Here is a 24,529-nt window from a genome sequence, read left to right on the forward strand (position 1 = left end):
AGGAGTGAGATGCCTCCTACCTTTTTTCTATTTTTGAGGAGTGCTTTGCTTATTTGGGGCTTCTTTCCATTCCAAATGAAACTGGAGATTACCTTTTCCATCTCCTTGAAGAATGGGATTGGTATTTTTATTGGGATTGCATTAAACGTGTAAATTGCCTTTGGTAGTATTGCCATTTTCACAATATTGAGTTTCCCATCCATGAGCAAGGGGTATTTTTCCACTTCTCCAGGTCTCTTTTTGTTTCTTGTAGTTATGTTTTGTAATTTTCTTTGCCTAGATCCTTTGTGCTTCTGGTTAGATTTACTCCCACGTATTTAATCTTGTGATTCGCTATTATGAAGGGTATTGTTTTTCTTAGTTCAGACTCTGTAGTTTCTTTGTCATTGTAGAGAAATCCAACTGATTTTTGTATGTTGATCTTGTGTCCTGCTACTTTGCTGAATTGTTATGATGTACTTTTAAAACACTAGAGTCAGTGCAAGAATTTTTCTTTTTGTTATGGAGAAAATAAGGATTGTTAATGTGGTTTAGATCACAGATTCAGGATTTTAATGGAAAGAATCAGGTTTATTTCAGCACTATTCTTTTGTAGAAGAACTAGGTAAATCTCAGGAAAGGGAACCTGTTTGATCTTGAGAAATCCATCTAATGATAGAATGAAAACTTGGTCTTTAATAGTAGACTCATGACACACAATTTAGAATTAGACCACAGGAGCATTTCTTGTATAACAGACTTTGTGGAAAACTAAACTGCTATGTTTTTCTTCTCTTTCCTCTCTACTTTTATTTTTTTATTGAATTAAAACATTCTGAGAGGAGTTGAAGAGCTGAGTAGAAAAAGATTGTAGTGTGGCAAACAGTGGACAGGTTATGTTTGCCTAAATGGTCTCAATGTGTTTTCCATTAAAAAATTTTCTTTATAAAAAATTATACTGTTGTTTTGGGAAAAAAAAGGCATAAACTTTTTCTTAAATTTGTCAACAAAAATCTGTGGGTTTCCCCCCCCTCCACGTTGACAGTGTTTTATCTTAAATAATTTTCTGTTTATAAATGTAAAGATGTTGCATTGTCAGTCACAGAAGGGCATACATTGTATAAGGAAAGGTTTACACAAAGAAATTGTCTTTAATGGTTTCCACAGATGGGAGGAGGAAACAAGAAAAATCAGTAAAATGATAAAAACACATTAAGTTGAGTGAAGGGAAAGACAGTATTCAGTAAGAGGGTGATTAGCAGAATATCACTAGAGAAAGGAAAGATGAGTCCTGAAGAGATACAGACATCAGAGCTAAATATCATATGCATAACCCTATACCATCAATAATAACAAGCATTCATCTAAAGTGGATATATACATAGACTAGATGACCAGATACAGGCAGGTGAAAAAGACTTCATTAACCATTTGTTATTGACAGTTCTGCATCCATATTTGTGCTGCAAATATACCTACCTGTGTGTGTTAGAGCTAACAGAAGACAACGTTCTATAATACACTTCTTAATCATAACCAGATACTCTTAATGGAATGAGTTGCTAGGCCTAGGTGTCAGGATGATAGCCCTGGAGGATATCAGGGTCACTTCATTTAACATAGTCCACAGAAAGAGTGTTTTTTATTCTACTTCATTGTGTGTGAGGCCATCTGCCATGGAACTTTTGGTCTCTTCCTGCCCTTAACAAAGAAGACTACAGTAATCAAAGATTGTACAAACAGTCCAAAGGCCTGTTATTGTGAGCAAATGAGCTTCAGCCTCCTGTACTGTTGAAACTAGAAGAATCTGGTGATGGTGGGCCACTACTCCTGCACAGAGTGAGTTCAAAATGCGGAACAAAACTCAACATTATAAAAAAGACTAGGACTTACTGGTCTGAAAGAGATTGATGGAACCTCTTATTTCATCTCTGGGGTTTCAATTTTCAGCTAAATTAAAGACATCCTTATAAGGTGAACAATAATACCAGGAAGATACTCACTTCTTAAGCAATCATACAAGATCAAAAGGCAGTATTTGCCTAAGGAGAAATGGCAGAAATAAATGGAGTAGAAGGATGAATAGAAATAAAACCCAGAAGGAGCAGGTAGAAAAAGTACTACTATAATGTCTGGGCTTTTATGTCATAAAAAAATCTGTGAATGAATGGAAAAATCAATTTTCTCTGTAAAGTTTTCACTCAGAAGCACAGTAAAGAGTTTGTTAAAAGAAATTTAAAAATTACCTTCTTTTTTTAGATTTGTTGCTACCCAGATAAAGAACGCTTAATTCTCAATATATCCTTTTTCTGAATATGTTATAATTCATGTTATTCCATTGTATTTCAGATGATAGTGTGGACCCTTTTTGGCCAGCATTACACTGTTTCATGGTGATTCTGGATCGACTTGGATCTAAGGTCTGGGGTCAACTAATTGATCCTATTGAAGCATTTCAGACCATTATCAACAATGTAAGCTACAACAAAGAGATCCAGAATATACGCAGCAGCTCTGTAAGGTTAGTTCAGTGGAAGTGAAAAGTGAAAAAGTGAGGATTTAAAAAGAAACTGTTTTTGTAGTCTAGTGGTAAGGAGTTGTGTTGCCAACCCAAAGGTATGCAGTTCGAATCCATCAGCTATGCCAGAGGAGAAAAATGGGCTGCCTCTTTCCATGTGATTTACTGTTTCTGAAAACCTGTAGTAGGGTCAGCTGTTAATCAGTTCCAGCTCGGTGGTATATATCCACAATACTAACATACAGTAAAGGTATCCAAACATACAACAGAGCCTTCCTTTCCCTGAGAGACTGTGTGTTGCACCTAACTTAACAAAAAGGGGTACGCTTTTTCACTTGAGTGATTTCAGTTTGCTCTTAATATTTAAAGGACCAAGCTAGAACCGGAGCCATTATTGGATGATATGGTGACTTGCAGCCAGATTGTATACAATTTCAATCCTGAAAAGACAAAAAAGGTATTAAATATTTTGAGAATTTAAATGATATGTTTTTAATTGCCTTTTTATTGTATAAGGAACCATGATAGTAAAATACCTAATGTGTTGGGCTGTTAACTGGATGGTTGGCAGTTCATTCCTCCAGCCTCTCGGGAGGAAAGATGAATTGGGACAGTTTCCTCTTGTAAAGATTAAAGCATCAAAATCCCTATGGAGGATTTCTATTTCTGTGAGTTAGGAAGTGGGTATTTTGGTTTGTATTCAATAGACTCTTAACAAATAGCTGAATTCCTGATTTTCTAATCTGTAACTGTTCAGAATAAAAACACTGCATTTGAATACTTTAGATTGAACAGGTATTTTATGTGGGGAGAAAGGGATTAATTTTTAAGTGTCAGTAAGGAGATTAAAGTATGTGTAGAGAGACATACAGAAAAAAAAACCAGAGTGGAAAGACTGGGGTGCACGGAAGGTGGCGGAAATGTGTCTTTTCATGAAACATTAGTCTTGTAGTTTAATACAAGTTTTTTTATTTCTTGGGATATATATAAAAAGAGTACATAATAGAGAAAAATAGAAAAGCTGATAAACTATATCTTCCTTCTTGCAGTTTATACATTAAACTTTTGATGGAATAAAATAAATTTATATTGGAGGGTACATTTTTTTATTCTGAAGCTTTGTTTGACATACTTTGTACATGTTGCAAGATGGAATCAGTCCTTGGAGAGGGACAGTGGAGGAGAGAAAGACCCTCGATGAGATGGATTGATTCAGTCACTGGGGTAATGGGGATAGGTGTGTCAGAGACAATAAGATTGACAAGGGATAGAGCAAGGTTTAGGGCTGTTGTGCATAGGGTCACTATGAGTCACAGGCAACTCCGTGGCACATAACAACCTAGTGCTTCATTTGTGTACATTGTTTTGGTGGTGGTTTTGTTTTTTCCTCCCTTCCTCCACCTACCAACTGCCACAGCCCCTTAATTTAACACCAACCCCAGCCCACCTGCCCCACCCTACCTAAATGATACTTTTTCATATAATTGTTTTCCTTTCATTTTAGGATTCAGGATGGAGGTCTGCCATTTGTCCAGATTATTGTCCTAACATGTATGAAGAAATGGAAACATTAGCCAGTGTGCTTCAGTCAGATATTGGACAAGACATGCGTGTTCATAACAGCACATTTCTATGGTTCATCCCTTTTGTTCAGTCTCTCATGGATCTTAAGGATTTGGGTGTGGCTTATATAGTAGAAGTTATTCATCATCTGCACTCCGAAGTGAAAGATATTCTCAACCGAAGAGATGCTGTTTGTGACAAAGTCACAGAATTTTTTCTTCTGATTTTGGTGTCAGTAATTGAACTACATAGAAATAGAAAGTGTTTGCATTTGCTGTGGATTAGTTCCCAGAAATGGGTGGAAGCTGTGGTAAAATGTGCCAAGCTGCCTACTACTGCATTTGCACGGAGTTCTGAGAAATCATCTGGAAATTGCACCAAAGGAATAACAATATCCTCTTTGTCATTGCATTCAATGCCGTCTAACTCTGTACAGCTTGCTTGTGTACAGCTGATTAGAAGTCTGCTTAAAGAAGGTTATCATCTTGGGCAACAAACTCTTTGTAAGCGATTTTGGGATAAGCTCAACTTATTCCTAAGAGGAAATTTATCTCTAGGATGGCAATTGACTGATGAGGAAACCATTGAATTACAAACTTGTCTAAAGCAAATTATTAAAAATGTAAAAGTCAAAACCCCTCCAAGTAGCACTTCTATAGATCTGCCTCTTACATGTCTGTCTCCTCCTGTATCTTCTAAAGAAGATAATGAACAGATAGGGAAGAAGTCCAAAAAAGATACGTATTATCTGGAAAATTCTAGCCCTACGTTTTCTAAAGAACCAATAAAAGCTGATGGGGCTCAGGTGCAAGAGAGTATATCGATCACAGCAAGTAGCACTGTGGCAAAGGACAGTGAGCAAAATTATGTAAAAGATTCAGTACTAGAAGAAGAAGACCATCTTTCAGCTGAATCGTGCTTAAAACAGTGTGAAAGCCTTCTTACTGAAAGATCTCAAGATCAAGTTAGAATAAATACATGGACACAGAAGTCTATAAAGGAGAACTTTGCCTATGTACCACAGAACTGTACTTCAAGAAATGGTCCAGAAAGGGGGTCTGACAGAGGAGTAACAATGTCAACAAGTATGTTTACTGATCCTGACATTAGTTCTCTAGAAAAGGTGTCCACATCAAATGAGAATTTCTCTTTAAAGGATCATACTCTTGGCAAAACATTAAAACCAAAAACTAAGGCACAGAAAGATGAAATCTGTGCTAAATTATCTCATGTAATAAAGAAGCAGTGCCGGAAAAGTACTTTGGTCAATAATGTAATCAATTTAGAAGAAAACTTGATTGTCTCTAACATTGAGCGTTCCTATTCAAGGCAAGATTCAGATAGTCAGAAAAAGGAAGACTTCATACGTAATCTATCTTTAGGCCCTAATGATATTTTGAATGACAATGAAAGTGGAAGACAAAGCTCTGAAAATGGTTTATTGCTGAAAAAGAAACAAATGATGAATGAAAAATTTGATATTTTCTCTTCTCACGAAAATAGTTGTGAGATACAAGAAAGCTATATTGATGGTAAAGATTTGATCTTTACAGAAGTAACCAATACTTTAGTGAAGACAACATCATCTTTTAAAGATACCGTGACTATATTTGAATCAAAGGATAAGGAAATTAATAATAATACTAATTATGTTTCTTCCTACTTGACAGAACAGGCTTCCCACATTAGTCCCAAGTCAGAAACCTTAACAGATTCTCAAGTAGACCGAGACCTCCACAAATTGTCTCTAATAGCTCAAGCCAGTGTTATTAAGTTTCCATCCAATTCAACTCAAAAAAAAGACTCATCTCAGCTACAAAAAAAAGTAAAACATGATAGATATTTTACAGCTAGCCGAAATCGTGAATCTACCTTTGTCAGTGAATCTTGTGAACAGATTATTATTATTTCCGATTCTGATGATGATGATAACAATAACGATAGAGTTCTGAGTATTGAGAAACTTACTAAAAAAGATAAAAAATGCATTAAGAGAGAGTGCCCACAGTTGCATTCTTCAGTACCTACTACAAATGTAGAAAACAATCTAATAAAAGAAGAAGAAGCCAATTTTGAGGAATCTGAGTCTCAGGTTTTTGAGTTTGAAACTCCACTTGATGTGTTTTCTGTTTGGGAAGATCATAAATCAGATAAGAATTTAATTCAAGACCTTGAAACTAAATCATGTTTGACTCATATCACTGAGAGCACAAATGATTGTGTTTATAATACAGATTATCTGTCTGGAAAGGTTATTAAAGAAAAAGCAAAGAACATTGAAGAACACTCAGAACCAATGAGTAGTAACATTTCTTTTGACTTTTGTGAAAATGAAGTAAAATCTAAGAGAAAACGATTAGAAAAACCTGTGACTGAAGATCTCCAGACACCTTCAACTTCTGTCATAAGTGAGGACCAATCTGATATTCTTAATGAAAGAGAGGTTACCAAAACGAATTTTGAAAAGTCAGCCATGAGGACTATAACTCCCAGTTCCAGTATTCAGAAAACTACTGTGATTTCACATAAGAAATCCTCTCCAAAGCATAGTACACTCTCAAAACCTATTAGGAAGGTCCCAGTTTCTAAAACTACTAGGAAAACACATACAGATGCCAAAAAAGGGCAAAATAAAAGTTCACATTACTTAAGTTGTAGGACAGTTCCTGCTATAGTTCCACCAAAAAAATTTCGTCAGTATCCAGAACCAACTTCAACAGTTGAAAAACTTGGGTTGAAAAAGGCGCCACGTAAGGCATTTGTGTTATCTCAGCAATCTTTAGAGTGTCTATTTCAATTACGTGATCATGGTAAGACTGTTGGAGAAGTTGAAACTCGTAAGAAAACAAAATTGATTTCTCCTCAGACTCTCTCTGTCAAAAATAATAAGAAACTGCTGACAAGTCAAGATCGCCCATTGCGAAGGCAGGTGCGAGCCAGATCACACCGAAGTAAACAAAGACGTGTCAGTTGTGGAAATACTGCTGCAGTGGCTGGGATACATACAGCATTGAACTCTGATACATCTCTTCCAGAATCTGACCAGTTAGATCATAGTTACAATAGAGGAACTGAAGCAACTGCTAACAGCAGTGGAAAACTCCTAATAAACTGTAACTCTTCTGAACCAGAAACTGTAACAGCAGAATACAGTCCTCAGGTGGCTGAAACTACTTTGTTGAACCAGTGTGATCCTGTGGTGTTAAATGGAAGAACATCAACAAATGAAAAAATTATCTCTACTTATGAGGGCTCTTCCAGTAGAAGTGATTACCCAGTATGTCATTCTGAAGTGACTCCTTTGAAAGTAGTTGACTCTGAGTCTAACAGTGATTCAGAGGATGAGAATTTATTTTTAACACAAAATGATCCTGTAGATATGGATTTGTGTTCTCAAATGGAGACTGCTGCAGTCATAGAAGTAGATCATGGTAAAGAAACAGTTCAGGCAGAAGATTCTATAGGGCTACCTCAGTTGGAGTCATTGAGTAGCATAAAGTGTAAGCACAGAGATTGTGTTGAGAACACAAAAAACTGGGATGACTATTGTGCAAGACATACTGAAGCAAAACCATCAGATGATGATGTATTTCGTAAACCTGGTTTGCCTCTTTCTGTATCTAAACCTTTAAGGCCTACTACTACCAAAATTTTTAGCTCAAGTAGTACTTCAAGAAGTGCTATTCTTTCTAAATCTTTAGAAGATACAGTATTTCCACCTGTAGTGAAAAATAAGTCAAATGGCGTGCAGTCCGTTGGGAAAGGTCCTCTGCCCATGTGTCTCATGTCTCAGAAGCCAGTGGGTGAAGGAAAGAATTTCTGCAGTGTTCTTTCTCAGGCTTCAAATAATTCCAGTAAGAAAGGTTACAAACTTCCATTAGGTGAAAGCAAATCTTTTCCATCTTCTTCTCTAGTAAATATTCTCTCATCTCCTGAGTCCATATGTGATACCTTTGTTAAAGAGATCTTAAAATGGAAATATGAAATGTTTGTGAACTTTGATCAGTGTGGACCTCCAGCAAGTCTTTCTCAATCCATTTCAAGACCTGTACCTGTTAGATTTCAAGATTGTGGAGATTACTTTGATGTTTTTCTTCCTTTGATGATACTGAATACTTTTGAAACAGTAAGTATGTGTGTGTGTTTTTTGGTTTGGGGTTGAGAGTGTGTGGCTGTTCACAGAGGATGTGAGGTGATTGGAATATTGAAGAGAAAATACTCATTAACATAACAGATATTTAGGTTTCTAATATGTGCAGGTCTTTCATTCATAGGGTCATCTATGCCACTTAACAACAACAGAAATATGTGCCAGGTGCTGTTACAGGTGTGGGTGATAAAGAGATGGATGTTATGTGCCGTTGAGTCGCTTGCGACTCATGGCGACCCTATGTACAACAGCCCTAAACCCTGCTCTTATCCTGTGCCAGTTGGACAGCCTCTGACACACCCATCCCGATTACCCCGAATCCTGTAGCTGCTTTCAGGCAGCTTTTATTACCTGAACACTGAAATATGTCTTTTGAATGGTGTGGATGACCTCACACCTGGGATTAGTAAAGTCATAATGGCAAAAACTGTGGGGTACAAAAATGGCTACTTTTGCCCAAATTATTTTTGGGAGACATTTAGTAGAATGATTATTTGATAAAACCAATACATAAGACAGGTTGTGTGTGTGTGTAAAAAAATAACAATCAGATTTTAAAAGTCTACGAAATATTAGTCGTACTCTGTTGGAAACAGAAGAAGATGAATAAAGCAGAGTGATGAACAGTGCCAAGTTTTTTAGGAAAAATGCTAACTCTTATACATCTCCAAGAGGAATGCAGACCAATATTTTTATTTCAGAGTGTGGTCTACTGAACTTGATGAAAATTGTGACCCAGCAAGCAATACCCCTGGGAATATAATCCCCAGAGGAACATAGGCTTAGGTTCATTCATAAAAAATTTATTTTTAATATCTTTTTACAAAAGAGTTGTTGTAAATCAGGATAATTAGTAAATAAAACATTTCAGGTTTTTGTGACGGAATACTCAGCAATCTAAAGTGTAATACTTAAAAATTATTGAAAAAATTTTATAGCACGAAATGTTTTCATAAATGACTACTGTACTTTCTGGTAATACAACAGTAGAATAAATGTCTAGGGTGCCTTTTACAATATGAGTGGTAATAGGGGATAAGGGGAGGAAGTTACAGATTGAGAAGAGCCTTACACAGGCTTAATCATGAAATTTTTATGGGCTTGAGATTTAAAGGGGAAGAAAATAGAGCAGAGATCTCCCCCTCCAATTGAAACAAAAAATTACTTATGTACATAAGTGCTATCCTTTCTGGATTTGGAAAAATGAATTACCACAGTAACTTCAGCAGTGGGTTTGAACACAACAACTGGGAGGATGGAACAGGATTCGGGCATGTTTTGTTCTGTTGTGTGTCATGTCTCTGTCAAAACTGACTTGAGGCACCTATAACAAGTCTTCATTTTTAGATGGTCCTCATGGGTCCTCTTGAGGTTTGGGCTTTGGCAAAAACCAAAAAATGGGAGAGGGATCAGAAAGTTTTAAAAGCTGCTAGGGTGAAATGTGGAAACTCAAGAGTTTCCTATAAATCTAGATTATTGGAGAATTGTGAACCATTCTGGCTTGAAAGTAGAATTCTGTTAGTGCTGGCCACCATTACTTCATGCAGTGATAAACATGCTTTATACTATACAGCATAGTAACTACAGATAACTATTGAAGACTTGAAGTGTGGCAGGTGTACTGAGAGGAATGGAGTTTTGTTTGGCTTTAAATAACTCATGTGACTTAGTGGCTACTGAAACAAATAGGGCAATTCTATATACTTAATTTATATTGCCAGAGATTAAATCATGCGGGATTCTAGGTTCTAGTTACTTTGGAAAATTTTAACTCTTTAGTGTGACCTTACTAGTATTTTTTTTGTGTTGTTGTTACTTACTTTTCTGCTTTACTTAGGTTGCACAGGAGTGGCTCAGTTCTCCAGATAAAGATATTTTTCATCAATTGCATGTACGGAAATTTCCTGCTGATTATAAAAAATACTGGGAATTTGTGGGTAAGTCTTATGTAACTTTGAATATATGATATGTAATTGGGGATTTCTACAAAAGATGAAACATCTTCATTAGATTTTCTGGATATAGATGTCGTAAGACGAATTTGCAACCTCTCAAAAAACTTTGTTTATATTCTTAATTACTAATGATAATTACAGGGATAGTTACCAATATAAAATTTCTAGTTTTGCCATCTTCTGTGGTTAAAATATCACTGGCAAGCAGTAGAAGCAAGAAATTAAATAGATGATGAGTAAAGGGACTTAATGGATATGTAGCAGTCTTCATATGCTAAGAATAGAGAAATATTCTGAGTTAAGTCTTTGCATATACTTGTTATAGCAGATCTATTATCCAAAAGAACAAATACTATGTGAGTCCACTATTATAAAAAAACCTAAGTGTTTACATGCAAAAAGAAACATTCTTTGATAATTACCAAGAAGGAGAGCAATGAGGGAGGAAGGGGAGATAAATTAATAGATAAACATAGTTAATAGATAAACAGTTAATAGAGAAACAAAACAAAAAAAATCAGTGGATAGTAAGGAATAAGATGGGAGAGGGAAAGTGCAGAATCCATAGAATATCAAGAAGCCTAAACAAAGGCAAGAAATGGCGAAGTAGAAGAGAGGAACAGAAGATGATCAAAGAGTAGCTTGAGAAGACAGAGCATGAAAACAAAATGTGCAACAACCTAGTTAAACGAAAGGGGAAGAAGCTTAATATTTTTGAAGCTGAAACAGGTAAAAACAGTTGAAGGCCTCAAGTTTTGCAATACTGAAAGATTGCTATAGGCCAGATCTTGAATGATCCAGGAAATACCAAAAGAAGATGGCACTCACTGTACTGAAAATATATGACATATGGAACCATGTTAGGATATAGCATATAATCAAGAACCAAATGTATGAAGAAGTTCAAGGTGCATTGAAGACATTGGCAAAAAAATAGTCTCCAGGAATTGATGGACATATTTCAACCAACAGGTGCATACTCACCAGGTTGTGCCAAGAAGATTAGAAGACCATTACTGTCCAGGTGACATATTTGTTCCCATTCACAAATTAGGTGATCTAACAGAATGTGGAAATTACCCAACAGTATCATTAGTATCCCTTGCAAGCAAAATCTTGCTGTAGATTATTAAACTATGGCTCACACATGGGCTCTATGAGGAGAAGTGTGGCGTCAGGATTGGTGGAAGATCTATTAATAATCTGCGTTATGCAGATGACACAACCCTGCTTGCTGAAACTGAGGAGGACCTGAAATGCTTGCTGCAGAGGGTCAAGGACTGCAGCCTTCAGTATGGATTGAGGCTCAATGTCAAGAAGACAAAGATTCTCACCACTGGACCAATTGGCAACATCAGGATGGATGGTGAAGAGATTGAGATTGTTAACAACTTTAGTCTGCTAGGCTCCACGGTTAACACTCTCGGCACCAGTAGCCAGGAAATCAAAAAAACGTATTGCGATGGGAAAATACGCTGTTAGGGACCTCTCCAGGGTACTGAAGAGCAATGGTGTCACTCTGGAGACTAAGGTGTGTCTGATACAGGCTATGATCTGTGCTATCACTTGTTATGCATCAGAGAGTTGGACAGTGACTAGGGAGAAGGAGAATAGATGTCTTTGAGCTGTAGTACTGGAGAAGAGATTATACCATGGACTGCCAAGGAAACAAACAGATTCATCCTGCAGAGGGTTAAACCAGGCTGCTCCTTGGAGGCAAGGATTCTGGGGCTTTGTCTGGCATAGTTTGGACATGTTGTAAGGAGGGACAAGTCCTTGGAGAAGTACATCATGCTTGGGAGGGTGGAGGGATGGCGCAAGAGGGGAAGACCCTTTATGAGGTGGATTGATTCAGTGACTGGGGTAATCAGGATGGGTGTGTCAGAGGCTGTCTGATTGGCACAGGATAGAGCAGGGTTTAGAGCTGTTGTACAGAGAGGGTCCCTATGACTTGCAAGCAACTCGACGGCACATAACAACAACAACAGCACATTACATTGGCAGAGAATTACCAGAAATGTAACCGTCATACATTCAGAGAACTGCTAGAAATTCAAGGTGGGAATAGCATTGCTAATGTCAGGTGGCTCTTGGCAAAAGCAGATAATACCAAAATGATGTGTTTTATCAACTACGCAAAAGCATTTGATTCTTTGTGTCTTAACAAATTATAGCTAACACTAAGGATAATGGGAATCTCTGAATGCTCAATTGTGCTCATGTTGCTGTTGAGTTGACTACAACTCCTAGCAACTTTAAGAACAATGGTTCTGAACTTTGCCTTATCCTGAGCTAACCTCAGGATCTCTGACACACTTGATTGACGTCATTGCCCTAGTCACTGTCAATCTATCTCAACCTAGTTCTTCCTGTCCTGCACTGACCCCTTTCCTTTCCAGGAATAGTGTCCTCCAAGGATTGGTCCCTTTTGACAGCATCCTCAGAGTATATCAGACGGGGCTTCAAAATTTTTGCTTCCAATGAGCAGTTTCCTGGACAGATCTGTCTGTTCTCTTGGCAGTCCTTGGCATGTTCAGTACTCTGCTCCAGAACAACAGTTCAGAGGCCATCAGTTCTTTTTCTGTCTTCTTTAGTCATTGTCCATCTCTTTGGTAGCAAAAAACTTCAATAATACTGTATACTTCTTGAAATGTTTTGTTACTTTACCAATCTAAAGTGTGTGTAGTGGTGTTATGTTTATGTAGCCTGCAACTCATAGCAACTCAGTGCACAGTAGCTCTGAAAGCTGACCTATCCTGAGCCGTTGTCACTGTTTCCAACACCCTAACCCCATTACCCTGATTACTGTGTCAGTCCATCTCATCCAGGGTCTTCCTCTCTTGTGCTATCCCTCCACTCTTCAAAGCATTATGTCCTTCTCCAAGGAATAGTTCTGTTAACATGCCCAAAGTATGTGGATGGAGTTTCAGAATGCTTGCCAACGAGAACGAGAAGCAACTTTGTTTCATTCTCTCTAGGACAAAATTGTGCTCTTGATAGTCTGAATGTTGAACACTCTTCTCCAACACTGCAACTCAAGTGCATGGATTATTTTCTGTCATCCTTAATCATTGTCCAGCTCTTTGATGCATAGCAGGTGATTGCAAGGACAGTGCCTGGATTGGCACACCTTACTCTCCAGAATGACTTTAAATTTGGAGAGGTTCCTGAAAACAAATTTTCCCAATGCAATTTCCCTTTTGATTTCTTGACTTGCTGATGCTAAGAGTGTTGATTGTGGACTCAAACAAGATGAAATTGTTAAGAGTCTCAATCTCTTCTCCATTTATCATGGTGCTGCCAATTGGCCGAGTGGTAAGAATCTTTGTTTTCTTGATGTTGAACTTCAATCCATATTGAAAAAGTCTTTGACCTTCTGCAGCAGATGCTTTAGGCCCTCATTATTTTTAGCAAGCAAGGTTATGTCATTTGCATATTGCAGGTTGTTAATGAGTGTTCCTCCGTTTCTGATACCACAGCCTCCTGAATGATCTGTTCACCTATAAATTGAAAAGGTATAACTACAAGAGACATCCCTGATGCACACCTTTCCCAGTTTTGAACCATGAAGTGTCTCCTTCCTGGTCCAAGCATAAGTTTTGCATAAGCACAATCAGATGTTCTGAAATTCCCAGTTCTTAGTGTTAGCCACAATTTGTTGATTCACACAGTCAGATGCCTTTGCATAGTCAATGAAACACAGTTAGATATTCTTCTGGTATTTTCTGCCCTGAGATTGTAAACAGCTTTAGTTTGTTTGGCTCCATAATCAACACTTTTGAATCAGCAGCCAGGAAATTAAAAGATGTATTGCATTGGGAAAGTCTGCTGACAGAGACCTCTCTAAAGTACTGTAGAGCATTGATGTCAGTCTGGAGACTAAGGTGCACTTGATATACAGGGCATGGTCTTTGCAGTCATTTGCTATGCATCAGAGAGCTGGACAATTACTAGGGATTATAGAAGGAGAATCGATGCCTTTGAGAGCTGTGGTGCTGGAGAAGAGGATTGAATATACCATGGATTGCTGAGAAACAGGTTTGTCCTGGAAAAGGTGAAACTAAGCTGCTCCTTGGAGCCAAGGATTTTGAAGCTTGGGCTGACACACTTTGGACATTTTACAAGGAGGGACCGACTGTCCTTGGAGAGGGACATCATGCTTGGGAGAGTGGTGGGACAGTGCAGAAGAGGAAGGCCTTTGATGAGACAGATTGATTCAGTTACTGGGGGAAATGGGGGTAGTTTTGTAAGAGACAGTGAGATTGGCACCAGATGGAGCAGGGCTTAGGGCTGTTGTACGTAGGGTTCCTATGAGTTGCAGACAACTCGACAACACATAACAGCAGCAAAGATCCATCGGACATTGGTTATAATGTCCCTAGTGCTATGGCTTCTTCTATACCCAGCTTGTATATCTGGTAAGTTTTCTGTCAGTATACTGTTCCAGTCATTTCTGGATGATTTTCAGCAGGATTTGGCTTGCATGTGATATTGTTCTGTAATTTTTACACTGTTGGGTCACCTTTTTTTGGAATGGGAATATACATCTCTTAGGGGGTGTGTATGAAAAGAGATGTAAATATCTAGCATTCCTTGGTCTTTATATCTGTAAAAGTAGAACAAATATTTAGCTTCATTTAAGTTAAGCTTCGTTAAAAGAATTCTAGTAGAGTTGTATAAATGTTTATATTCTTTTATTATTGTATAAATGTTATTCTTATTTCATTAGTTTATCTTGAGGAATCTGATCTGGTTAAGCAGTTTCATCCAAAGGAAAATGACTTGGTATTTTTGGTTCCTGAAAGACAAAATAAAGAGAACAATACAGAAAGAAATCTCCTACAAGATCCCTATGAATATTATTGTGGTTATGTTTATAAATTTCATCGTACTTCAGTCAGTAAGTAAATACATACAACATTGAAAATTAATGGTAGTTAATTTAGATAAGCTTATTTACTGATACTCCTTTCAGTCATATTTTATCAACCATATATTTGGTATACATTTATCAGATGCACATTTACTAGATTACCTGTCATTCTGAATCTTTTTTTATTTTTCCTGGAATAGGCCCAAGATTTATTACTCTATATGGTTTTATGACTTAAAATCTTCTCTTTTGTAATAATCTTCTCTTTTTGAAGTGGTCTTTTATTTGTCATTGTGTTTGTTATAGTTTTCAGATCATTTGTTATAATTGAAATCATATTTCAGCTTTGGTTTTGAGGCTAATTACTTTTTTTCATAGCTATTACCAGTATCCACTAGGTGTATATGATTATTGGTTTCCTCATCCTAGGAAATAAATTTTTTTTGTGGGCAAGAACACTGCCTAGTTCTTAGGAAGCATTCACTAAATATTGAGTAGATTATTTAAATACTATAGAACTATAATATATATCTAATTATATATATTTTATATATAATGTAAACTATAGAATACCTAATTTTTTAAAAAAAAGTTTATGCTGATTTGCTTACAAAGTTTGTGTACATTGTTTTTCACACTGGATCTTATTTCCTTTTCTCACCCCTCCCTCTACCTACCAAATTATGTGAGACTGTAATTACCCCCCGCACACCCTCACCCCTCTGGTCCTACCTTCCCTTACCCCCTTGGATCCTCATACACATGTTACTAGTTATCTTTCTTATCTCTATAATAATTATCTTATACATTATTTGTCCTTAAGGGACTGATTTAGTTCACTTAACATAATGCACTCTAGTCCCTCCTCAGTTATGTAGTAATTTTCAAAATCATTGCTCCTTTGTGCTGCATAGTGCTCCATTGTGTGAGCGTACCACAATTTCTCTGTCCATTTGATTGTGGTTGGACATCTGGGCTGTTTCTGTGTTCTTGTGAGGGTGAATAATGTTGCTATAAATATTGGTGTAAAATTTCCATTTGTGTCTCAGTTCTAATTTTCTCGGAGTATTCAGAGTATATTCTAAGTGGTGGGATAGCTGGGTCATATGGAATTTCTGTGTTCAGCTTTTTGAGGAAACACCAGATTGCCTTCCAGAGTGGTTGTACCAAAAAAATGCCAAATTTTAAATAACCTTTTTAACTGGGCAACAGTATTCACTAGTTTCTGATGTTGCCTTCTCTTTTTAAATTATAGTGCGTAATGGAAAAGCTGAGTGTTCCCTTTATATCCAGACTGAAGACAATTTGCCTGTTAATTTAAATGAACTTGTGAAATGTGTTGTAATCAGTTCTCTGGTAACTACACAAAGGAAATTAAAAGCTATGTCTTTGTTGAGTGGTCGAAACCAACTGGCCAGAGCCATTCTGAATCCAAACCCTATGGATTTCTGTACCAAAGATTTATTAACTACAACATCTGAGAGAATTGTAAGTAATGATTGTATGATACCAGATAAAGTCATGATGTATCAAGTCAGAAAGTTAAAGCATTATCTTTTTAGCTGCTATGTCTGTCTACAACAAAGATAAAATTACTGTGAATGTACATTGAAATTGTTTAGTGCTTAGTTTTCTTTAAAGTGTGTATGTCTTTAATGTTGCAAAGTATATAATTAAGGTTAATCAGCTTGCCTCCTCAGGAAAGCAGTTCAGTACAAGCAAGAATTAAAGTATGCTTGAAGAATAGCAACATTAAAATTTTAGGCTGGCATCTCATTTAAATTTTTTTTAGTTTATTGCAATGCAGAAATAGAATTATGTTTATTTTGCCTTTAAGTGGTAGATGAAGAATTGAGTAGAGGCTGTAAATCATATGGAAAGAGATTGCCTGTCTTTCTTCCTTAGATACTGGTGGATTTGAATCACCAGAGAGGTACTGCCTGTGGGTTAGCAATGCCGTTTTCTACTGACTGTGCCACCAAATCTGTGTATAAGTATGGGGAAATTAAACTTGTTAAGTACCATTGAGTAAACTATGACTCATATCAACCCTGTGAATGACAGATGGAAACCTTATCCTATCCTCTACCATCCTCATCTCTGACATGACATGCCCAGTGTTGCAATCACTTTGTCAGTCCATCTTGTTAAGAGTCTTTCTGTGGCTAAGGCTCTACCTTTCTGAACCCAATATCCTTTTCCAGAGACAAATAGCCTGCCCAAAATATATGAAACAGAGTTCTACCATCTTTGCCTCTAAGGTATCACCCTGCGTACACTTCCTCAGAGATAGATTTATTTGTTCTTTTGGCAGTCCGTGGTATATATAGTCTTTGCCCACACTCATAGACATTCATAGACTTTGATCAGTTCTTTTTCAGTCTTCTTTATTTGTTGTTTAACTTTCAGATGTGTAAGAAGCAATTGAAAATACCATGAGTAGGATCAGTGACACCTCAGTCCATAAACTGATATCTTAGCACTTTAAAGACATCCTTGATAATAGATTTTTCCCAGTGTAGCATGTCTTTTAATTTCTTGACTACTGGTGCCAAGGGTGTTAGTGTTGGATCCAAGCAAGATTAAGTTGTTGACAACTTTAGTCTTTTCTTCATTTATCATGATGTTACCTATTGAGGCAGTGGTGAAGATTTTGTTTTCTTAATGCTGAATTGTAATCCATATTTGAATCCTTTGATCTTTAGTAAGTACTTCAAGTCCTCTTCAGCCTTTACAATCAGAGTTTTGTCATTTGTTTAACTTATGTCATTGGTAGGTCTTTCTCCAGTCCTGATGGCTACATTTTCTTCATAGAGTTCAAGCTTCTCAAATGACCTGCTTTTAACATACAGATTAAATAGTTGAAAAGATAGAACCCTGACACAACACCTTTCCTAATTTTAAACCACACAGTGTTCCCTTGTTCTCTTTGGACAATTGCACCTTGGTCTGTGTCTTGGTTTTACATGAGCACAAATAAAATGTTTCGGGATTCTCCTCAATATTATGAAATTTTTTTATGATCTACATAATGAAATGCCTTTGCGTAGTCATAAAACATAAGTAAACATCTTTTTAGTATTCTCAGCTTTTAGCCAAGACCCACCTGACATAAGCAGTGATATCATTTCTTCTACAGGCTCTTCTGAATCCAGCCTGAATTCCTGGAAGTTTCCTATCAATGTCTCATTTCAGCCTTTTTTTTAATAGTCTTTGGCAAGATTTTACTTGCATGTGATATTGTTTGGTAACATCCATATTCTTTTGTATCACCCTTTTTTTGAAATGGCAAAAAATAGGGATAAGAAGTTAGTTGACCAGGTAGCTGTCTTTCAGATTCTTGGCATAGGCTAATGGGTGCATCCAAGGCTGCTTCTGTTTGTTGTAAGGCACTCAAAATGCGACTGGAGAAGAACTGTCTCCTCAAATCAAGAGTCTGTTTTATGACATGGATGGAGTAGAGTTTTCCCCCAATGAAAGACTCTCATTTGCTAAGATCACAAGACTCAAAATGTGAAAGATCTATGTTAAGTGTTCTTGAGTTAGAATTGACCTATAGCTGATGGTTCAGCAGGTTTTCAGAGGAAATAAATTGTATGACAGGAAATTGCCTATCTTTCTCCCATGGAGCAATGAAGGATTCTAGCACATGCCTATGGGTAAGCCACTAGAGCTCTCTTGAAACAGATGTAAACATCTATTAATAATTAGAATGTGGAATAATTCCTTGGGCCTTAGTTTTTACATCTACTTGTCCCTCTGTTACTATTGGTTCTTAATAAAATAATGCTTCCTGAAATGGCTTAGTGTCAATAAATTACTTTTGGTTCAGTGACTCCATATGCCTTCCATTTGTTTATGATGCTTCCTGCATCATTGACTATTTTGCCAAGGAATCCTTCAGTATTGCAATTCAAGGCTTGAATTTGTTCTTTAGTTCTCTTAGTTGGAGAAAATAGCATGTTTTTCTCTTTTGGTTTTCTTATTCCAGCTCTTAGCATATTTTGTTGTAATACCTTCCTTTGTCTTCTCAAGCTGTTTTTTTGAAATCTTCAGTCATCTCTCTCTCCCCCTTTGGCTTCTTCACATTCAAGTACAAGTTTCAGAGTGAATCTCTTCTGACGTTCACTTTAGTCTTTTCTTTCTTCCCTGTCTTTATAATTCATTACCTTTTGGTTTCTTCATTATGTTGTCCTTGATGCGATCCCACAACTCTTCTGGTCTTAAGTCATTCATTAGTTTTCAGTGAATGAAATCTATTCTGGTGGTAAATTTTAAATTAATGTGGGATGAACTTAAGAGTCATGTTTTGCCTTTAGTAGAGATTCATCTTCATTTTCTTCAGCTTCAATGTAAATGTGAATGTGAGTAATTGATGGTCTGTACCATAGTCAGCCTTATGGCTTGTTTGACTGTTGATATTGAGCTTCTAGCATCCTTTTCCACAGATAAGTTTATCTGATTTCTAAGTGAGTATTCCATCAGATGAGGTTCAATTGTATAGTCACCATTTTTATGGTTTTTATAAGAAATGTTTGTAATGGATAAATAATTTTACAAAATTGTGTCATGCAATCTTTAACCTTATTTGTATCTCTAAGACCATATTTCCCAACTGCCAGATCTTACTTGTTTCTAACATTTGCATTTCAGTCACCAGTTATAGTACTAATGCATCTTGCTTACATGTTTGATAAATTTCAGACTGCAGATGGGCACTGGAAGTCTTTAATTTCTTCTTCTTTGGCCTTGGTTATTTGAGTATGTATTTGAATCAGAGTTGATTAACAGGTCTTCTGTATATGTTTGTATAGGATCCCATCAGTCAGAATACTTCAGGATAGATCTTGAATTTTTTATTTTTAGTTTTTTCTCTTTTTGTGTATTGTAACATCAGATCCAGCTGGCACAGGAGGAGATTGCCCTTTCTTCTCCAGTGGAGCACCTGGTAGATTTGAACCACCCACCTTCAGAATTGCAGCAAAATGTTGTTTTTGATGATAAATACAATACTGTTTCTCTTCAGTTAATCTTTCCTACCATGCTAGATCATATGATTGTCTGATTTTTAAATGACCAAATACCATTACTTCTCACCTTATCTAATAATGGCTGTGATGTTGATCTTTATATCTTCCATTTCTTTTTTTATAACTTCCAGTTTTCCTAGATTCATACTTTATACATCCACATTCTAATTATTCATGGCTACTTATAGCTGCTTATGCTCATTTTGAGTCTTGCTACCTTAGTAAAGGAAGTTCCTTCATTGGGTGAGATTTTTTTTTATTTAAATTTTATTATTTTTGTGTGAGTGTACCGTCAAATCAGATCTGACTGGTACAGGAGGAGATTGTCCCTCCTTACCCGGCAGAGCATCTGGTGGATTCGAACCATGCGCCTCTGGGATTGTAGTTGCAGCTCCTTACCACTAGGCCACCAGAGCTCCCCTTGGGTGAGATCTTTACTCCATCTTCATTATTAAGACTCTACTTTGAGGAATCATCTCTTTTTCCAGTCACATTTTGAGTACCTTCCAATCTTAGAGACTCCTTTTCTAGCACTGTTATCAAACAATATTGTTTTGTTAGTCATAGAACTTTCTAAGACCTTTTATTTTGAAAGTGGATGACCGGTTCTGCTGCTCAGTCTGAAATAACAAAAAATTAACATAGAGAAAGGAAACCTTTTTTTTAAACTCCTACTTTGTGCTAATACTATGTGTCTTAATGGCCTAAAGAAAGCCCTCTTGGCATAGTAGATGAAGTGCCAGACTGATCACTGACAGGTTAACAGTTCAGCTAGCTGCTCTTGGGAGAGAAAGATGGTGCTATACTTCCATAAAGATTTAATAGCGTTGGAACCCTATGGGAAGTTAAATACTTGACAGCAGTGGTTTTGGATGGCACAGTTTGTTTTAAGCTACTAGTTGAAACATTGATGTTTTTGAACTTGTCCAAAAATTCTGTGGAAGAAAGGCCTGATCCAATAAAGATTATAGCCAAGAATACCTTTTGGAACCCCTGAAATATAGTTTGTAATACATGATATCACTGTGAGTTGGAATCAACTCACAGTGAGTTGGTGGCAAAAGATTTTGGTTTACTATATAGTTAGGGTTTTCATACATTGACTCATTGAATTCTAATCCTTTGATAAAACCCAGGTTTAATATGACACAGGCTGAGGCTCACAGAAGTTTAAAAGTTTAGTGACTTGTAAAGGAAACAGGTGTAGAATTGGTCTCACTGCAAAAGCCTACACTCTTCATTACATCGCATTGTGTTAGGAAACAAATAATTTTAGAATAGTTACTTTTAAAGGATAAATTAATTTCAGAATCAGATAATTAGAATTAAACTATAAAAGTAAATGTAATTGATTATGACTATTGTAAGAACCACAATTAGCTGTAAGTAATTAGCCTTTTTTCCAGTTGGAAAATTAGCTGACAGATTATAGGTCACTTTGGAGTCTTGTCTAACCAAAACTAAAGCTATTGGGTGGTATAGATGAGGGAAAATTCAAATGACATGTTTCATTTTTTCCCCCCTCATGTCCCAGTACAGAAAAACAACTCATTTTAACTAATGTCTCTTATTTAGATTAACTACTTAAGAGATTTCAATGAAGACCAAAAGAAAGCTATAGAAACTGCCTATGCTATGGTGAAGCATTCACCATCAGTTGCCAAAATTTGTCTTATTCATGGACCACCTGGAACAGGAAAATCAAAGACTATTGTTGGCCTCCTATACCGCCTACTGACGGAGGTAGAGTATGAATGAAGTGCTGTTAATTTAATACATTCCATTGTTTTACTTAATTGCTACATGTATTTAGTATTAAAATTCTTTTCCACCTTTCACTTTTGTGTTTTTTATAGTTACTGTGTGCAGCTTTTATCAAAGATGTGCAGAGAGAGGGAAAGTTAAGAGAAAGCAGAAAATGATACCACATGTGAAACGAATCCAAAAGATTAGATAGGTTTTACGCCAGGTTTTTTATAGGTCTCATCTAATGCCAGGAAACCATATTAAATGTATTCTTGAATTGCCTTTTGGTTTGATTGAATATTGATTAAGATAAATGATAAAAAGGTAAGCCTCGAGCAGTTAAAATTTTGTGCCTGAGTAATATAAATTTGAGATGTACATTTCTTATTTTTAAATATAATGGAAACTTCTGAATATATTTGAAAATAAAGCATAACTTTAAAACTGCATAATAGACCTTATCAGTATTTTATTTTGCTTATGTGTGATAAATTGTAGAACCCAAGGAAGGGATATTCAGATGAAAATTCCAATGCCAAAATCAAACAAAACCGTGTCCTTGTGTGTGCACCTTCCAATGCAGCTGTTGATGAACTTATGAAAAAAATTATCGTCGAGTTCAAGGAAAAATGTAAAGACAAGAAGAATCCTTTGGGTATGATTCTTTTAATTTGGTTGTTAACACTATTTAGGATAGGCAGCTTTGCATAACATAAAGCAAATCAGTCCTGGTAATAACTTCTGCATGGAATGTGGACCATATGTGATAATTCCAAGTAACTACTTTATGATATTTTATTTATAAGTATACAATTTATTGATAGAAATTTATGTATTCTTTCCAGTTTTAATCATGTTGCTGTGAACATATACTTACTCTTCAGTGCAGACATAGATTTGCTCACTGCTTTGGATAAGTGAGCTGTCATACAACACAGCTCAAATAAAGTAAACGTCCACCTAAGGCCTATATGTGTATTTATGTCGTCTCTTGTGTTTACATATGTGCTACAGCATTCTAGGAGAGTGCTTTTCCACTTGAGAGTTGTGATCAAATAGTGAGTTATAAAATGCATTTAGGAAGACCAGGAGATCACACAACTTTTCTGACAAATTTTGCTGTGTCTAGTACTGAAAAGAGCCTTGGTAGTACTATAGGTTAAGGCAGTTCACTTCTGTAAAAGTTTACAGTGTTGGAAACTGCATTTCTCCTGTGATCTTCGAGACCTCTATTTGGAACTGACTAGATGGCAATGGGCTGAGAATTTATAAATAATAACTATAAATACTGAAATAGATGGAAGAAGAATTTGTACATCTTCAGTGTTCTAAATATTGCTAAGTAGTTCTCTAAACTTGTTATACCAGTTTATATCCTCAAGAACCATGGCATAACAATTACCTGTGCAAGGTGAGACTAAAAACTTTTTCAGGTGTGTATTGGGTATGTGACAGAGCCCATTACAAGCGAGATGAGTAAGCTAGATTTTTTTTGTGTGTTATTATTAAAGACAGAAAATTACATCTTCTGGAAGAGCACCTTTTCTTCTTTTAGTATTTTCGTTTTCATGTTCTTCGGATATTTCACCATTAAATGTGATTACTGTTTCTAGGTTTTAATGTGTGTTTATCAGACTCAAAGAATTACTTTCTCAGTTCAGTTTGAAAAGAGTTTTCTATCAAAATGGATGACAAATTTTGTCACATACTTTTTAAAATTTTTTTATTCATTGAAATGGTAGTAATCATTGATTTGTTAATAATGTTAGAATGCTTGTTAATCTTTTTTTAGGATCTTGTCAATTTATTTTTTTTAATTATTCATTTCAATGAAAATTTACAGAGACTTTGGCTTTCCATTCATTCATTGTTGCACTTTTCTTGCCTCCCAACCCTCCCCAAAGTACACTACCACCAAGAAAAGTAAAATTCTTTCATTGTTATACAAACCCTCCCCCAGGTCCACTCCACTATGCAACCTTCATTCTGGATTCCTGCCATGACAAAAGTACCTAATCACATATCCCTTTTAAACAGTTTTCTCCCTTATCTGTTTCAATGCAGTGTATATTATTGAACCCATCTTTCTCAGTCTCCCTCCAACCCCATGTCAGTCCTGTTTTACAGCAGTAGCACCATGCAGTATTTGTCCTTTTGTGACTGCCTGAGATACTTCACTCAGCATAATGTCCTCCAGGGTCACCCATTTTGAATAATATTGCATTAGTTCCTTATTTTTCAATGCAGCATAGTATTCCATTGTGTGAATATACCACAACTTCTCTATCCGTTCGTTTGTTGATGGGCACTTCGGTTGTTTCCAACTCCTTTGCTATTGTGAACACAGCCGTGATAAACATGGGTGTGCATATATCTCCTGGATGTCAGATATGGTCTCTTTGGGGTATATTCCCAGTAGTGGAATTGCTGGGTCAAATGATATTTCTGTTTGCAACTTTTTGAGAAAGCGCCATACCTCCTTCCACATTGGTTGCACCATTTTACATTTCCACCAGCAGTGAATAAGGGTTCCAGTTTCTCCACAACCTCGCCAGCATCTGTTGCTTGCTGTTCTGTTAAATTTTGCTATTCTTACTGGGGTGAGATGCTATCTCATAGTAGTTTTAATTTGCATCTCTCTTAGAGCTAGGGATTTTGAACATTTCTTCATGTGCTTGTTAGCCATCTGAATGTCTTCTTTGGTAAAGTGTCTGT

General features: G+C 36.4%; 1 protein-coding gene across 1 annotated transcript in view; it reads left to right on the plus strand.

Annotated features, from left to right (window-relative positions):
* Positions 1 to 24,529, plus strand: part of SETX (senataxin) — a 101,087-nt gene that overhangs the window by 32,060 nt on the left and 44,498 nt on the right. The window contains exons 6-13 of the mRNA XM_006894414.1: positions 2,329 to 2,500; positions 2,867 to 2,954; positions 4,002 to 8,186; positions 10,048 to 10,147; positions 14,895 to 15,065; positions 16,294 to 16,526; positions 21,644 to 21,811; positions 22,313 to 22,469. Coding sequence (XP_006894476.1) covers positions 2,329 to 2,500; positions 2,867 to 2,954; positions 4,002 to 8,186; positions 10,048 to 10,147; positions 14,895 to 15,065; positions 16,294 to 16,526; positions 21,644 to 21,811; positions 22,313 to 22,469 — 5,274 coding nt within the window. The remainder of the gene's footprint in view (positions 1 to 2,328; positions 2,501 to 2,866; positions 2,955 to 4,001; positions 8,187 to 10,047; positions 10,148 to 14,894; positions 15,066 to 16,293; positions 16,527 to 21,643; positions 21,812 to 22,312; positions 22,470 to 24,529) is intronic.

Source organism: Elephantulus edwardii, unplaced genomic scaffold (assembly GCF_000299155.1).
Source record: "Elephantulus edwardii isolate Elephantulus edwardi_28Jun2011 unplaced genomic scaffold, EleEdw1.0 scaffold00141, whole genome shotgun sequence".
Taxonomy (NCBI): domain Eukaryota; kingdom Metazoa; phylum Chordata; class Mammalia; order Macroscelidea; family Macroscelididae; genus Elephantulus; species Elephantulus edwardii.